This window comes from Fusarium redolens, assembly GCF_020744475.1.
Source record: "Fusarium redolens strain MPI-CAGE-AT-0023 chromosome Unknown BKA55scaffold_24, whole genome shotgun sequence".
Classification (NCBI taxonomy): Eukaryota; Fungi; Ascomycota; class Sordariomycetes; order Hypocreales; family Nectriaceae; genus Fusarium; species Fusarium redolens.
The window spans coordinates 16,055-31,708 of NW_025763687.1; the positions used below are offsets into that span (position 1 = coordinate 16,055).

The following is a 15,654-nucleotide window of genomic DNA, read 5'->3' on the forward strand; positions in this document are numbered from 1 at the left end:
AAAGCCGCCCCCTTTTTTAGGCAGCAACATGACGAGCCCCCACCTGAGACGGTGGCCGACAGTGTTGGCACCATTGCTAATATTCTCCCGATGTGAAGGGGCCAGATATCTCTCAGGCCTCCATACAAGCTCAATCATATCCACGACCGTGGGCATTGTAGTCAGGCTGGCAGAATTCTGGTTATTGGTATCTCGAAAGTTGCTGGAAATGGATGATCACTAGGTGTTAGGCAATGAATCACGACATCGACACATAAGGGAGAGGTGGTTCTTTTATGGCCAATTCTGCCCAACCACGTCTCGTGGTATCTCCACGAGGATATTACACGGAAGGGACTTCACATTACGATTCATATTGCATCCATTCAAGAATGTATCATGGCTACATCTTCCTCTATTCTGAGTGTAGCTATACTGATTGGATCATACACCAACACAAACCCAATACTTGGCCCAGAGGGCTGTGCATTTAGATCCAATTGCCGGATTCCATTTCACCAGCTGTGCAAGAGAAATACTGTAGTACTTCTGAATAGACGCACAGGTTGTTGTAGACTGGACCTGGTGAAACTTCTTGCAATTGCTAACCAATCCGGCCTGGATGGGCGAAGGCGTCTCAACTCCATTACCTGGCTTCGTCGGCGTTCCACCAATGACCCCAACGCAGACGTTGTAGTCAGCCCATAGCCCCTTGCAGTCCTTGCCAACAGCCGGATTCCACTTGACGAAGTCTGCCAAAGAAATCTTGTAGTAATTTTGAATGGAAGCACAAGTTGTAGTCTTCTGAACCATGTGAAACTTGTTGCAGTTGCTGACCATGCCAGCCTGCACAGGGGGAGGCGTCTTGACTCCGTTGGAAGAACTCTTCGTTGTTGTTGCGGCTTTCGTAGTGGTCTTGGTTGGAGGCTTCCAGCCGACAGTCGCAACGCAAACCCAGTAGTTGACGAGAAGAGAATTGCAGTCCTTACCGACGGCGGGATTCCACGAGAGGAAGGTCGAGAGTGGGAGGTTGTAATAGTTCTCAATGGAGGTGCAAGTGGTAGTAGACTTGATCTGATGGAACTTCTCGCAGTTCTTGACCATGCCATCTTGGATTGGTGAAGGCGTTGCAATGCCATTCGCAGGCTTTGTCGTAGTGGGTTTGGCGGTTGCTGTAGTGGCTGGCTTGTAGCCTTCAACGCTGACGCAGACCCAGTAGCCTTTCCACAGAGAAGTGCAGTCTTTGCCAACAGCGGGGTTCCAGGCGAGGAACTGGGAGAGCGGTAGTTTGTAGTATGACTCAATGGAGGAGCAAGTTGTGGTCGAGGCGATCTGATGGAACTTGTTGCAGTTCTTGACCAAACCTTCTTGAATGGGAGAGGGAGTCTCAATTCCTCCAGTCGCCGTCGGCTTCGGGGTAGTAGCAGAGGGCTTGACGGTAGCAGTACCCGGAACAGCAACACAGTAGTAGTAACTTGCCCAAATGCCACTACAGTCTTTGCCGACAGCAGGGTTCCACTTGTAGAAAGTGTCGAAGTCAAAGGTGCCAAACTTGGAGACAATCTTGGCACAGGTGTCGCCCTTCTCAGCCATATGGAATGCCGTGCAGCTCTCAATAAGCCCTTCTTGGGTTTGAGTGGGCTTGGGAACGCCTGTTGGCTTGGTTGTAGTCACGATTGTCTTGGTTGGCGGGCTTGTAGGCGTTCCAGGTACTCCCACGCAATACCAAGTGCTAGCCCAGATGCCACTGCAGTCTTTGTCAACCGCGGGATTCCACTTGAAGAAGTCATCAAAGTCAAAAGTCTTATACTGAGCAATAATCTTGTTGCAAGTATCTCCTTTTTTGGCTTCGTAGAACGATGTGCAAGTGTCAATGAGACCATCTTGGGTAGGACTGGGCTTGGTATCCCGCGTAGGCTCGGGCTCTGGCTTGGTATCCTTAGTACTTGTCACCTTGGGAGGATCATCGTCACGAGGAAACCCATTGTTGACCTCAACGCAGTACGAGTGCCCGAGTTGGATACCACTGCAGTCGTCCTTGACGCTGGGGTTCTGCGATCTGTCAGCGAAAGTTGACTGAGGGATTCGTGGGGTACTCTTACGTATTCAACAAACGTAGCGTGTTCTAACTCCCAGAGATCCTCAAGGTAAGTGCAACCTTGATCTTCTGCCTCTACAGTCTCCCAATAGGTGCAGTCTGAAGGGATACCTGGATCAGTTGGTCCTTTCTGTCGGCGGACTTTTCGGTGGCGAGATGCTCCGGCAGAAACCGCCAGCAGCCCTTGGATAAGCAAGTAAGAAAGATGCATGGCTGATAGTGAAACCAGTAAGATGAAGGATTCTGTAGAAGAAGGACAATCTGGTGCTCAAACCTGTGTAGGAGGCTTAGAGCTACTGAATCATATCTTCACAACCCAATAGTCATGTTAATTTATTCACGGTGTCACTACTATCACGATGGGCTCATCTTACCCTGCCACTTTCCAGATCAGGTCATGGACCCGTAGACATGATCGTGTCATGAAAGTCCGAGGTTCCGAAGGCATCAGTCACGCCAAGACGGGTAGGATAGAATGTGCCGTCTTAGCATGATGGACCAACAGCCTTGTATGGGGGTCAAGATTCGGCATGCGACTTTGGCCGCCGCCTCATTCGGCAAGATCCGCGATACCTGGTATACAACGTTACAAGCATGCATGCTAAGGTTTGTCAGGCGGTGAGCGTGAATGGTCGGTTTGACTGACGTGACCGGGATGACTGTAAGAACCTTAAACGTTGCCGGACTTTTGTTCTCCAAATAAGCATAATTCTACAGGCTAACTCTAACAGTCGGTATGTCATTTCCCGGTATGTTGCGGGATTTTCTCCCTGGTGAAGTCAATGAGGCAGTGGTAATTTTGCTAGTCGGACTTTTGATAGATTCTCCGCTTCTGAAAAATTTTCTCGTTAAACCTGTTGGTGCTTGATATGCTGTTGGTTGTTGGTTGTCCCTTCAGCTGATGCAGGGTTAGATGAAGCAGGGGCTGCATGTGACGACCCACTACTGACTGGACCCTCTGTGATCAGATTCTGAGTTTAGGCTTTAACGAGGAATCTCGGTCTTCGCGTAAATTCCGCGCCCATACTGAAATTACTTCTGGGTCTCCAACAGGCGATTCTGACTCGAGTATGTGCGGTTGTAAACCTCGGTCCGCCTCCTCCTTGTCATTGGACCCGATCTGAGCCGTTGTTTACACCGTTGACTAGGTCTTGCGTGAATTCGCTTTATCCTGAAAGCCGAAGAACGAAAGAACTTTTGTCGGTAATTTCTATCATGGGTTTAGTCTCCACCAAATACCCAGTCCTCGCACCGTGAATGAGGCTGGCTACCAGGAATCGTCGGAGATTTCCTCGTATTCCGGATTTGGCCTACACAGTCCTTGGCTTTCAGGAACCAAAAGTAATAAGCCAATACGCTGGGGATTAGTATCCGAGTTTCGTTCCTTATCGTGTCTGTAGTGATGTTATGATTGTCTCAACAGGTAAGACGAAAAAAGGTTGCATCGCAATTATATCCAGGCTTATGGTTACGTCACCTAAACAGAAACATGTCGAGGAATAACAGAAGTTTACGATTAGCATAGAAATATATCTCATCTATCTATGTATCAGTTGTCATATGGCCACCTCAGGAGTCCAAGCATATCGTGTTAATTACTTAGAAGAATCCCAACCAGAAACAGGTGCCACGCACAAAGCCGTACCAGGAACCAAACTCTTGTCGCAGTCCTTCCCATTCAACGAGGGGTTAATGGCGTACATCAGCTTATCTTCGATTCCATAATCCTTGTAGATACCATTGCAAGTATCAGACTTTCCAACAATATGCCATTCACCGCACATCAGAGTCGTGCCTTCGGCGACCTTGGCCTCTTTCGGAGGATCAGTACGCAAGACTGCAGGCCCGTTTCCACTGCTGAACTTGTGCTTGATCGTAGACCCCTCCGAGACTGCTGCAATGGTGTCCTTAGAGCCCTGAGGAGAAATACAGACGGATCTGCCGTAGAACTCAGTGCCGACCTGAAGATTGGTGCAATCGCGGTCCACCCATGAGTTGTACTTGTAGATGCTGTCCATGCGGATTCCCAAAGTTCTTTCAATGCTAAAGCATGTATCTCCGGGCTTCACGTAGTAAGTCTCGCAGGCTGTAGGAAGGCAAAGCTTCAAGTCCGCAGGAACCTCACGACAATCGCGGATCGCTTCCTGATTGCCCATGTAGAGAAGAGCGCCAGAAACACCTGCGGCTTTAGAGATAGAGTCGCAGGTGTCACCCTCCTTGGTCGTGTAATATTCACCAGTCAGGCAAAACTCTGGCTTTTTCTCCTTTGGTTTGACAGGAGGCAGAATCTCAGTTGGTCCCGAACCACCACATGTCTTGTAGACACGCTCGAGTTCTTCCTTGTAGTACTCATTATAGATGGAGTACTGAGAGGATTGCATTATGGAAAGGCGCCTCTGATAGCAGATGTGACATAGCTCCTCACGGGGCATGTCCTCACCATCTTCTGGCTCTGAGAAGTCATCAATGATATCTGTGGCTCGGCATTAGCAATCTGCGCGGTCCCCCTTTCTCTGTATCAACTCACCATTGCAATATTTCTTTGTCTTGGGATCTTTAATGCAAGTCTCGTTCCAGCCGGCCCAAATGTTACCGCCATAGCGCATAGGAACGGCGTTACTAGACCCGAGAGTCTCACCTTCGCAGTCTTTGGAAACCGAATCAAACCATCGGCGGAGGGACCCAGAACAGGATCCAACACAGATCTGATCGGTGAATGTCACGTTGTCCAGCGATCCTCTGTATGAAGGCTGCATAAATGAGCGAATATACGGGTTACAGGTGATATCAGCAGATAAGGCGCTGACACATGCTGCTGAGACATCGTAAGCCTCGAGGTCTTCGGCTTCGTAGATGCGGAAAGCTCCTGCACCGACGAGAAGGCCGAGACCAGCAAGCTTGAGGATTGAAGCCATGGTCGTTATCTGCAACTGCTTGGTGAGAGAAAAGAATGGAAGGCGAGTGATCTTTACAAAGGTGGCGATCAACAGAACCTATTCCGACAAACCACTGATTCAGGTAGTATATACGGGTCACTCGGAAAACGACAGACTTCACGATGAGCGATAATCCGATGCCCTTGCTACCTGCATGGGTCTTACTTAGAACCAACACGCTTCAGACAGATCCTGGATAGCAGTTTTCTTATCACGCGTCTGTGCCCCTGACATTAGGCGTGCCGAGGCTCATCATCCGATGTGTAATAACACATCAAATCCCGAGACATCGCATGTGCCAAGTCCGCCAAGCCGGATGAAAAAGAATTTCAACGAGCTCCCTAAACAGGAGTACTTTTGCTCGTTCATATGTAACGCTGTGTTGGTTGTGAGTTTGTTGTAGTCATTAGCTTTAAGCCCCTCAGCCCCACGAGGCTAGTCGGCGGTTGGGGAGCCGGGCCAATGATTCGCTGGGGATTTAACACTAAACTTTGTCACGACCCTTGCAGGTTTGTCATGATTTATGGTCACTTTCATTGCGGGACGCTGGACCCTGACCTGTGAAGGGGTCATGCTTGGAGGCTAATTGCGAGTTGCATACACGAGCAGAGGACCGAGCATCTGTATCACCAGCCTCACGGTCCTCTCGGAAGGCCCGAATGACTACATGTTATTACCAAATGGGGCAATAGAGCAACATCCATCACCATGTTTGCTCTTCACCCTGGACAGTAGGAACGGAGACCGCGGTATCGAGGTATGGTGGGGAGTTTGCCCTCAATGTACGGCTTCTTATTATCTGGCAAGAGTAGAGCCAGTTGTGTTCGACTAAGTTTGTCAATCAGTCGCAAGAATACTCTCATTCAATATTTTCAAGCGTCAAACTCATATTGACTGTCTTTATCGTGAATTATCCTCATTGCTGAGCAAGCGACAGCCAACATGCGGCTGCGCACATGGCTGTTCGGCCTGCTACTGTTATGTCTTTGCGTAGCAGTAGCGGCGCAGGATGACACGACATGCAGTGCAACCAGACGCTGTAAGAACGGTTGCTGTAACAAATCCGGCAACTGTGGCTTTGGCCCTGATTGTACGTAGTATTGTTCTACTTGACTTACCAAGTTGGTACTCACTACTCACTTCACAGATTGCGGAACCAACTGTCGATCGGACTGCGATCGCAAATCGGAGTGTAATCCTGGATTCGGCTCTAAATGGGCCGAAAACGACAAATGCCCTCTCAATGTCTGTTGCTCCAAGCACGGATATTGCGGCGTAAGTAAAGCATCCAGCGCTGCTCAGGCAGTGTTCTGATTGAGATACTGACACGAAAAAAGACCACTAAAGACTTCTGTGGTTCAAAAAAGGTTAAGAAGCCCAGCTGCAGTAAGACTGGCGATGTCTCTCGAGTTATTGGATACTTTGAGGGATGGGCGAAAGCCCGTCCTTGCGAAGCCTTCTCTCCCGAGCAGATTCCGATCGGACTTTATACGCACATTAATTTCGCTTTCGCTACCATCGATCCCAAGACCTTCGAGATTAAACCCGATAAAGAATCCGACATCCGAATGTACAAGCGTCTTACCGAACTCAAGAGACTGGATCCTGAGCTCAAGGTCTACATCGCAGTTGGCGGCTGGACCTTCAACGACCCAGGTCCAACCGCATCTACGTTTTCCGACCTTGCGGCATCTCTTCCCCGTCAAAGAGCCTTTATGAAGTCTCTTGTTTCGTTCATGAGTACCTACGGATTCGATGGCCTAGACTTGGACTGGGAATACCCTGTCGACACAGACAGAGGCGGTCGTGCGGTCGACTTTGCCAATTTTCCCAAGTTCATGGAGAGGCTCAAGAGCATGATGGATTCCGCGGACAAAGGTCTCAGTATCACGCTGCCTGCATCATATTGGTATCTGAGACAATTCGACATCAAGAAGCTCGTAAGTCAGTTCTCTACAGAAACCCCGAGCAAACACTAACAACTATTAACAGGAAAAAACGGTTGACTTCTTCAACATTATGTGAGTTCTCAAATGAGTTTCTCAGTCCTCGTACTAACTTCTCTCACAGGTCCTACGACTTGCATGGTGCCTGGGATCAAGGCAAGAACTACACCCAACCCTTTCTCAATGCTCACAGCAACCTTACGGAGATCGATCTTGCCCTCGACCTGCTCTGGCGCAACAACATCCAGTCGGACAAGGTGGTCCTCGGCATGGGCTTCTACGGTCGTGCTTTCTCGGTCCAGTCTGGGACCTGCACCAAACCCGGTTGCCTATTCAAGGCAGCGGGCAAGGCTGGTGACTGTAGTCGCGAGAAGGGCATCCTGCTGAACTCGGAGATTGTGACTACTATCAAGAAGTACAACATCAAGCCCGAGTTCTTCAAGGAGGAGGCTGTCAAGGTCGCCAAATGGGGCAATCAGTGGGTTTCATACGATGACGAGGACACGTTCAAGCTGAAGACTGACTATGCGAAATCTCGATGTCTCGGAGGTGTCATGGTATGGGCTATATCACATGATACCAAAGAGGCGAGGTTCAACAAAGCATTGGCCTTATCACTGAACCGAAAAACCACATCGGGCGACTTTGACCCGAAAGAGAAGGCATACGAGATCAAGAAGATTCCCAACGAGCAATGTCGCTGGACCAACTGCAAGGAGGGATGTCGCAAGGGCTGGGTGCCTGTCCCTCGCAGCGACTCAGGTGCGCGCAAGAACGAGATCATGTTCGACGAGACGGGCTGTGGCGGTGACGGCGGCCATACCTTCTGCTGCCCTGCGGGATCTACAAAGATGCCCACGTGCGGCTGGTACGGGCATAACAATGGGCGCTGCCCGGTTCGGAGCGAGTGCCCAAGCGATATGACCGAAATCGCTTCCAACGAGATTTACTGCAAGAAGCAGAAAGGCTCGAAGAAGCAGAACTTTCAGACAGCCTGCTGTAAGACCGACGTCGTGGGTACAAAGGTCTATGGCACTTGCGAATGGGGTCAGTATCCGAAGTGCGATGCTCAGGAAGGATGTCCCAATCCCCTCGGCAACAAGAAGATGGGGTCTCTGTTGGCATACTCGGCCTCGGGATCTGGTGGTGGCAACTGCGACGACGCAAAGAACGAGCTCGGCCTCAATGTTCCCGGCGTGCAGTACCGCAAGTTCTGCTGTAACGACAGCGACAAGAACCTTCGCTTCACAGATTGCCAAAAGTTTAGGAATGTTGGACCAGTACCGGACGTCATGCCGAGGGATTTCTGCCGCAGTGGTTGTCCTCCCGATCGCATCCAGGTTGCTATTGACACTCAGGTCGATACTTGTGCTATCGCCGGGGTCGGGGGAATGGCCCATTGCTGCAAGACCGACTATGCCGAGATTTTTGAGGTCGAGAATCCCAAGATTGACGCATTTGAGAACGACGTCAAGGCATGGATCAAGAATCCAACTTGTCCAAAAGACGACGGCGGTCTTTTCAAGCGTTTTGATCCGCTAAACGACACTACGATGGTTTCGTCGCTTTCCATGGATTTATCCCCGAGGGCTAAAGAAATGGAGGATTCGTACGACTTGGTTATATTGCTGGCCCGACTTATCGCGGGCTTGGTCTCCAAAGAGGTGGCGGAGGCACTCACGCCGAAATGGAATCTTGTTGTGGAGGAAGAGTATCCGAACTTGGTGGTGAGGACCCTTCAAGAAGCGAAGAATTCAGTACCTGAGTGGGAGGACGAGGATCCCGAGGTCATGTCGCGCGTCACTATATGCGATCCTAAACGGGCCAACGCCAGGATCGCTGCCATTCTGGGGAAGGGTAGTGATGGAAGGACATTGGCATTTAACTGTACAAATACCATATGTCAGAACGGCGTTTGCGAGCCTTTTACCCCTGAGGCAGCCAGGAGGCGGCGTGGCCTATCAACGAGTAGGGCCTCGCATTCAGCTGCACACCTCCATTACCACTTGCATGCTCGACAAGCAGGTGCAGAACATAATGAGGTGCCTCTCAGGGATAGAGGCGGGGGTGAAGCGACAATTGAATACAACATTCCCGCTGTAAGTGAACCTGGACTGCCATTTAATCCCGAGCCTCATCGTGATCGAGTCACTGATGATTTTCTCAGCATGATGAGCCAAAGAAATTGGCTTTGAGGAATCCGGATGCCCAGGTGGTCGACTTTGCCAACGAGGCAGATTGTCACGAGACCAAGCTATGGTATACAACATGGTCCGTCGGGTTGGAGAACATGGGCTTTCAGAGTTTGTATCTTTCTGCCCAGTCTTGGGGCTACTACAGCTAACACTAGAAATTAGCCGAGCATCTGATTGACAAAGTCATCTTGAAGCGGTTCTTTCTAGACGCTGGTTTTGGAACGTACGTTTTCGTCTTTTCTGATCGCAAAGCTGAGAGAGACGTCGCTTGCTAACAGGTGCTCAAAAGATTACGAAGTGGAGCTCAATCTACTTACCATGGGATACCTGTAAGGTTTTGGGAAGAGGCGCTACGACTCGGGGAACTGCATGGCGGTTTCCCTGATATTGATGGCCGCGGCGTCCCCTTCGATAATCAAAATGTGTTGACTCGTATTTTCGAGTGTCTTGGCAGTCAGACCAACTTTCGAAACTTTGTCATCATCGTAGGACCCATCAACTCTATAAAGGCCAGGGTAAGTACTCTATATCTTCAATAACGACAACCACCATGTCGCCTAGGCTAACCGAAACGTTACGAAATACAGGTTATGCAACTCTTTGCCCCTGTCGCGGAAAATCGGCTTGAAACTTATGACACAGACCGCTTGATGTCACAAATTCGAACAGTCATTTCATTGTTTGAATACATGGGCTCCGAAGAAGGAGACGAGAACGGCGAGACCGTCAAAACGAAGATCAACAAAATCGTCAACAACATCGTGAACCAGTTAGATCACGCGCAAGATCTTTGGAATAATGAACATCCGGGTCGCCCTGTCCCAGCGGTTAAGTTTTTCGTGGAGTGGCTAAAAGACTACTTCGAGGAGGCAGGAAGACTTGCAAGAGCGTGGCTTCGCGAGGCCATAGCTCAGCTTAGAGAAAGGCAGAGAGCGGCTTCGGGTGCCAGAGCGGAAGAGATTAGGCTGGCTATTGTTTCTTTTGAGAGTCAGATGACCTTTGTGCGCATCGTAACGGACTGGGACATCCCTTTGTTGGAGGATGAAGACGAAATGAGTACCGGGTCAGATTGAGAGCTATCGGGTTAGGATTGAGTTTCTGTATTTATAATATTTAGAAAGTATGTAGATTAAAATGCAGTTGTTCCATCTCCGAGTCCATTTCAGTCAATAATCAAACCTGAACTGAGAATGTCTAGACTGACATGCAGTTTGAGCTTCGGAACAGCCGTGAGTTGGATAAATGGAGGCATCGCCTGGCCAAGTGTACCTCTCCGACTCCTCTCCAAACCAGTGATCATTAATCTCGCGGTAAACGTCAGTTTCAATGAAGTCCCAGAGTAAAAGTGACTCCCAAAACGTCAGCACCTCGCCGGTTGGAATTCTCATCCAACCCTGCCCGATTCGATCCTCGTCCCAATCATAACCAACAACTTTGATCACAAACACTCCACGGGCGATATCTTTCAACACAGCCTCATCGGCGACAAAGACAAAGCAAGCTTTCGCCCCTTCTATATTCTTGCTGGCCTCCGGAAGTTCCTTGCGACACAGATCTCGAATGCGAGGGATGTCGAGACCATCAAGTACTGATGAGTCCTCTCTCACTGTAAGACGAAATAGCTTCTTCAATCGGTTTATGTCGTCCACATAGTCGCTTTTGTCTGCATATAAACCCCACTTCTGTCTCTGGTCCTCTTGGTATATCATTTCAGTCTCATGGTAGCCGAGTGCAAGGTGAGTTTGTCGAGTCATTGCATCGATAAGTGTCTCCCAATGCTTATCCGAGTCAGGGCCATAATATGTTCGGTAAACTGTAAACCCCCAGTTGCGATAATACTGGGCATTTGCTGGATCTCTCTGATCAAGTGGACGCCTCTTGACTCCTGGTTCTTTTCGTGGGGGCCGCCATAGGAAATCAATCATCTCTGAGATCGACGGCATTTTATCGATTCCGATGTTTCTGTCTCGTGTTGCGTTTAGTACTTTATAGGTTGTGAAGGAAGACTACAGGTTTTCAGAAAAGAGGAAAGTGGGCAAGATGGTAATATGGATTTTATAATAAGGCTCCCGCTTAAATAAGTATCACGCTTACAGTTATATTATAATATTAATTTAGTTTTACTTTTAATTTAATACTTTTTAATCCTATTTAAAAATATTTTATTAAGACTTTAAATAATCATTTTTAATATAAATACTTTTTTAAAAAGAATAACTTATATTTATTAAAGTATTTTATTTTATAGAGAACCTAATATATATTAGTAAGATGCACCAAGATGGCCCCTTTAGTACTTCAGGGCCCGAGCCAACCATGCCCGGGGCATAATTAGTCCGAGTTTAGGCAACTACCTGCATGAAAATGGTATGCTTTCCGCCTTTTCCTCAAAATCTACCGCTATATAGCTTTATCGCCAACAGCTTTCTGAGAGCCTTCTGGAGGCCGATCCGCACAAACTCACGTTGCCTTTCAACATGACCTCGTCAAACTCTCGAAATGCCTGGTGCGCTATTTGCGGAGTTACAATCGAGTCAACTATTATTAGACTCCGTCTAATCTACCCGAAAGGTTTCTCTACATATGATCCAGATGTTGTTTGCGACGCAGACGTCGAGTGGCTTGATCAAGTACATCTCCTCGGCTATAACACCTCAGTAACAACGAGGTCAAAGTACGCTAGCCATACATTGCACATTTCACAAACTGACCAAAATAGGTTCTACGTCTCTGGACTAGCTATCATTGGTCGAGGGGTGGACATGGCTAGTGAAACACAGACAGATCCTTCTTTTGCAGGTGTTGACGTGCGTACTCTACGTGTCTATAGAAACAAGAAGGGTCCTGAGAGAGTGATACCATTCCACTGGCAATGCTATAAGACTTTAGCGCTCTATCTGACTGGGACATCTGACACCACGAGAATTAGAAAAGGGGCGCTTTATAGAGCCTTGGATCGATTCTCGGTTGTGAGACGTGTCCAGCAACAAGCGTCAGTGTCTGAGTACAGATGCCTTTCCTTGGATTATGGCGACGTCAGCAAGGCTCAGAAGGACTACTGGGAATGCATTCCTGGACAAGAGTACACAGTCTTCAGTCCCCAATGCCAAGCACAACTGAAGCGTGATATCGTCGCTTTCATCTCAAGTCCACGATTCGAGAAGCCTCGCCAGTACCGCCACGAAGCTAATAGAGAGTCAAACCCTCTCACAACCCTTCCAGAGACAGTGATATTTGGTGTCTCAGAGTTCCTTGATAACCGGAGCCTCATAAACCTATTCTGCGCCTCACTGGAAACATTTTCAAGCTTGAGAGATAACGGTTCTTTTTGGAAAAGGCGCATAATCACTCACTTGCCCTTTTTCTTCGAGTTACATGATTACTTGAAAGAGCAATCTCAAGGTTTGGAGAACAGAGACTTCAGAAAGATCTTCCTATGGGCTGATGCAGCCTCCAAGCCGCAATCCGGAGTGACGAGACTCATGTTTCCAGTCGCTAATCGTCGACGGATCTGGAAGGTCTGCGAGCAAATCGGAGAGATATACAACCAAGAACCTCACCAGAAAAATGTCCCAAAGAGCTACTTAGAGTGCCAGGCCCGCAGAAGTGAAGGGCAAGTAATAGGAGATACAAGAGAACCAGGCTTGTACTTTCGATCCGTAAATTTCCTACGAGATTGGTCTGAGTTGTTGCGCCCATGGACTCTTGACCTTTTCTGGAACTCGGAGGGGGATCTGTCAGGTATATCTGTTACCTTTGGAGAAGACCAGAGAATCTTTGGACATGAACCGCTGGAAAGAGGCGCCGCCCAAACGACAGGATCATTTCCAGGTGGCGTCTGGATCAGGGGCTTTGTGTTTCATATCTACGTTTCATCCGTTCTTAGACCCTGGCAGGCTTGTTCTTGGAACTATTCCTCTTGCAAGGGCATTACAGTATGTATTGAAGAAGCTTGAGATCGCTCACAAGCGCTGACTATCCTAGGTTCATCTCACTGATGGTTCGGAGCATACGTACGGCCAGGATGGTCAACATCTTGTCAAAATGCCGTTTGCTGCAGCGGAGAACATGACGATCGTGGGGATAAAAGGCACTCTAACAGTAAGTCTCCGCAGACCCTTTTTGGAGGTTCCATTATTTATGATCGAAAAGGCACACAAGACACATGGTATTTATCCCTTTATCGAGAAAATTTGGGTTTTACAAGCCCCTATCACCGGCGGGCAAAGCTCTCGAGATTCCCTCAAACATCGAGCCCATGAGGTGTCTTGTTGGAACACAGTGAACTGCATGTTAAAAAGCCTAATCTCACCGGACAAAGACCTCGAATTAAACCTGTGCAAAGGTCGCGTTCGTAATTTCGAGCGTTGGCACTGCCTCGTTCCGCTTAATACTCTCATTCTCGCCAACGATACAACCCAACTATACCAGATACGCAGCATTTCTGCATACCTGATCCGAGACCGGATCTGCTTCAATAGTTGGAGTAACCATTGTTGTGACGTTGGCAACTTACGCGTTACAACTGACGTGGAGACTCGTTATCTGAGAGATATGGATGACGACGGCTCGATTTGGCCTGAGCATCGTTGGGATACGTTCGACATAGATGGTCCAGGGGGCGAGATAATCGAAGAAGTTATAGTCCATCATGCATTCTCCCAAGACCCTTCGCCCAAAGCAATTGAAGTAAGTCAGGCTACTCCAGTGCCATCTAATCTAATACATAATACAGATCTGTACAAATCGGGGCCGTTCAGTGATTTGGGGCGTCGACATGGAACAAGGTGAAAACGGGAAAGAAACGAATAAGGCTTGTCCTCCTATCAGTAGCCATAGGCTTCCCACTCATCTGCGTCCAGATGGAGGGTTCGCTATTGTTGGGTTCGCGATGGGATGCGGGAAGGTTTTTGGTCGTTGGCACTCAAATGAATATCACGTCGAACGAAGCAAAGCGCCCATCTGTCGCTCGTACTCAAGAAGATTGAACGGAGAGGGCGAGGATTATATGGATGAAGAAGATTCTCGAGGGCCTTGGACCAAGGACCAGTATGATAGGCGCAATGAGTCGACTATACATACAGGCATGAGCAAGTTTGGCATTATCACGAAAAGGATCGCAGGCAGCCCAGAACAAGGTATCTAGAAAGCTTCAGACGATATCTATATTAGAATCCAGGAATGATTTCTCCTCCAGGATCGTGACGCGCGAGCCACTAACGGCATAGGAGTTGAGTGCCTATAGCCCTGGCAAGTTGAAGATTGCTCTATTTGAACACGTCTGATCCTTCACTTAACAACCAATCATGGAAGTAACAACATATCCAAAAAAGGAACCACCGACACCTCCAAGCGCGCCAGCAACCTCTTCAAGAACATTTGGTGTGAAACAGTGCGCTACCTCAACATTAGTCCAGTCTTCTTATCTTGATGGTTACATGACTCACAGTTACTGGTCTGGAGAGTGACGTCTATCTCCATATAGATCGCGTCGCCAAAGTTCTTGCGCATCTTGATGTAGTTGCTAAATTTGGACATCTTACAACTCTGAGCCTGGAAGTTTGGGTTTGTCGGGAGATAGTATCGCATTGCTGGTTTCGCAGTCTTGGGGTTGACTGTATTCTCAACGGCTGAGACCATGTAACCTCGTGTATGACGTCCGTAGTACTCGCCTCTGACTGAGATACGGAGCCAGGCTTCTTTTCTGCGCTTGCCATTCACCATATGGGCGACCTTGCGGGTGTACACGACGCTCTTGTCGCAGTCTCCATTTCCGCAGATGGAGTGGATGGCCTCGCCGAGAGGCTTTCTGATGGAGGCGTCGCAGCCGTAATCAACTTGAGTCTTGCCAAAGAATACTTTGGTCTCCTTGGGTGCGCGGGTGTCGAGATCGAAGTTAGTGGTGTTGCCCAACTCGGGAGCGAGGGGCTCCTCCAAGGTTTCAAGATCGCGCAGGTTGAGATGAGACAGTGAGATCATGGGAGTAGAATCATAGTCATCAATGGAAACGTTGGCAGGGACCAGGAAGCCTTGTCCAAAGTCGAAAGGCTCATCAGAATCGATGTCCCGTGGACTCATCGCTGGTACAGCCAGTACAGGGGCCAGGGAGATAAGAATAATCTTGAAAGAATGCATAGTGACTAGTTTGATGTAATAGAAAGTGATAGAGTTAAGGCTCTAAGTTATATACTATCACCAGCACGGTTTCTTTTATTTATACATCTTCATTACATTAGCTTGTGGCATCTATTTACACCTGGTATCTCGGAAGTTTCCTTATTTGGGGGCTAGGCGCTATCGAAAGAAAGCGGAATACTTTTCCAGCATCTTAGGGGCCATATTTTATCAAGTGTTTAATGGCATTTAGGTAATACCCTATTAATATAATACTACTATAATATATAATACAGAATTAGAAGCAATTTTCTCCTTTAAGACTTTTAAATCCTTTTAAGTAATAACTTAAGTCTTATAAATATATTCTTAAATCTTATAGACTC

At 48.3% G+C, this 15,654-nt stretch overlaps 6 protein-coding genes across 6 annotated transcripts; 2 read left to right on the plus strand and 4 right to left on the minus strand.

The window, feature by feature from the left end:
- Positions 1 to 423: 423 nt before the first annotated feature.
- Positions 424 to 2,288, minus strand: BKA55DRAFT_526931 (uncharacterized protein; the record flags this gene model as incomplete). Its single annotated transcript, XM_046188887.1, has 2 exons — positions 424 to 2,031; positions 2,082 to 2,288. The coding sequence occupies 2 exons, from the start codon at positions 2,286 to 2,288 to the stop codon at positions 424 to 426; spliced, it is 1,815 nt and encodes a 604-aa protein (XP_046042667.1).
- Positions 2,289 to 3,672: 1,384 nt separating this feature from the next.
- BKA55DRAFT_526933 (uncharacterized protein) lies at positions 3,673 to 4,992 on the minus strand (the record flags this gene model as incomplete). The annotated part of the gene is made up of 2 exons (XM_046188888.1): positions 3,673 to 4,550; positions 4,605 to 4,992. 2 exons carry the CDS (start codon positions 4,990 to 4,992, stop codon positions 3,673 to 3,675), a joined length of 1,266 nt encoding a protein of 421 aa, XP_046042668.1.
- Positions 4,993 to 5,955: 963 nt separating this feature from the next.
- Positions 5,956 to 10,227, plus strand: BKA55DRAFT_716104 (uncharacterized protein; the record flags this gene model as incomplete). The annotated part of the gene is made up of 7 exons (XM_046200896.1): positions 5,956 to 6,103; positions 6,161 to 6,288; positions 6,351 to 6,953; positions 7,006 to 7,034; positions 7,084 to 9,058; positions 9,433 to 9,669; positions 9,742 to 10,227. 7 exons carry the CDS (start codon positions 5,956 to 5,958, stop codon positions 10,225 to 10,227), a joined length of 3,606 nt encoding a protein of 1,201 aa, XP_046042669.1.
- Positions 10,228 to 10,237: 10 nt separating this feature from the next.
- On the minus strand, positions 10,238 to 11,161 carry BKA55DRAFT_583646 (uncharacterized protein). Its single transcript, XM_046194235.1, has one exon. The coding sequence runs from the start codon at positions 11,095 to 11,097 to the stop codon at positions 10,321 to 10,323; it is 777 nt and encodes a 258-aa protein (XP_046042670.1). The 5' UTR covers positions 11,098 to 11,161; the 3' UTR covers positions 10,238 to 10,320.
- A 382-nt stretch (positions 11,162 to 11,543) lies between these two features.
- BKA55DRAFT_583647 (uncharacterized protein) lies at positions 11,544 to 14,346 on the plus strand. Its single transcript, XM_046194236.1, has 5 exons — positions 11,544 to 11,828; positions 11,874 to 13,089; positions 13,139 to 13,255; positions 13,307 to 13,843; positions 13,890 to 14,346. The coding sequence occupies exons 1-5, from the start codon at positions 11,632 to 11,634 to the stop codon at positions 14,298 to 14,300; spliced, it is 2,478 nt and encodes an 825-aa protein (XP_046042671.1). The 5' UTR covers positions 11,544 to 11,631; the 3' UTR covers positions 14,301 to 14,346.
- A 116-nt stretch (positions 14,347 to 14,462) lies between these two features.
- Positions 14,463 to 15,196, minus strand: BKA55DRAFT_482047 (uncharacterized protein; the record flags this gene model as incomplete). The annotated part of the gene is made up of 2 exons (XM_046186199.1): positions 14,463 to 14,551; positions 14,602 to 15,196. Coding segments are annotated over 2 exons (684 nt in total), but the record flags the coding sequence as incomplete, so codon positions are not given.
- Between the last annotated feature and the right edge of the window lie 458 nt (positions 15,197 to 15,654).

What these genes read in the sequence shown, in the direction of transcription:
- BKA55DRAFT_583646 (XM_046194235.1), bottom strand. Translation starts at nt 11,097, where the DNA reads ATGCCGTCGATCTCAGAGATGATTGATTTCCTATGGCGGCCCCCACGA.
- BKA55DRAFT_583647 (XM_046194236.1), top strand. Translation starts at nt 11,632, where the DNA reads ATGACCTCGTCAAACTCTCGAAATGCCTGGTGCGCTATTTGCGGAGTT. An exon ending in TCAGTAACAACGAGGTCAAA is followed by an intron (nt 11,829 to 11,873) that starts GTACGCTAGCCA and finishes TGACCAAAATAG; the next exon opens with GTTCTACGTCTCTGGACTAG. An exon ending in CTTCGCCCAAAGCAATTGAA is followed by an intron (nt 13,844 to 13,889) that starts GTAAGTCAGGCT and finishes TACATAATACAG; the next exon opens with ATCTGTACAAATCGGGGCCG.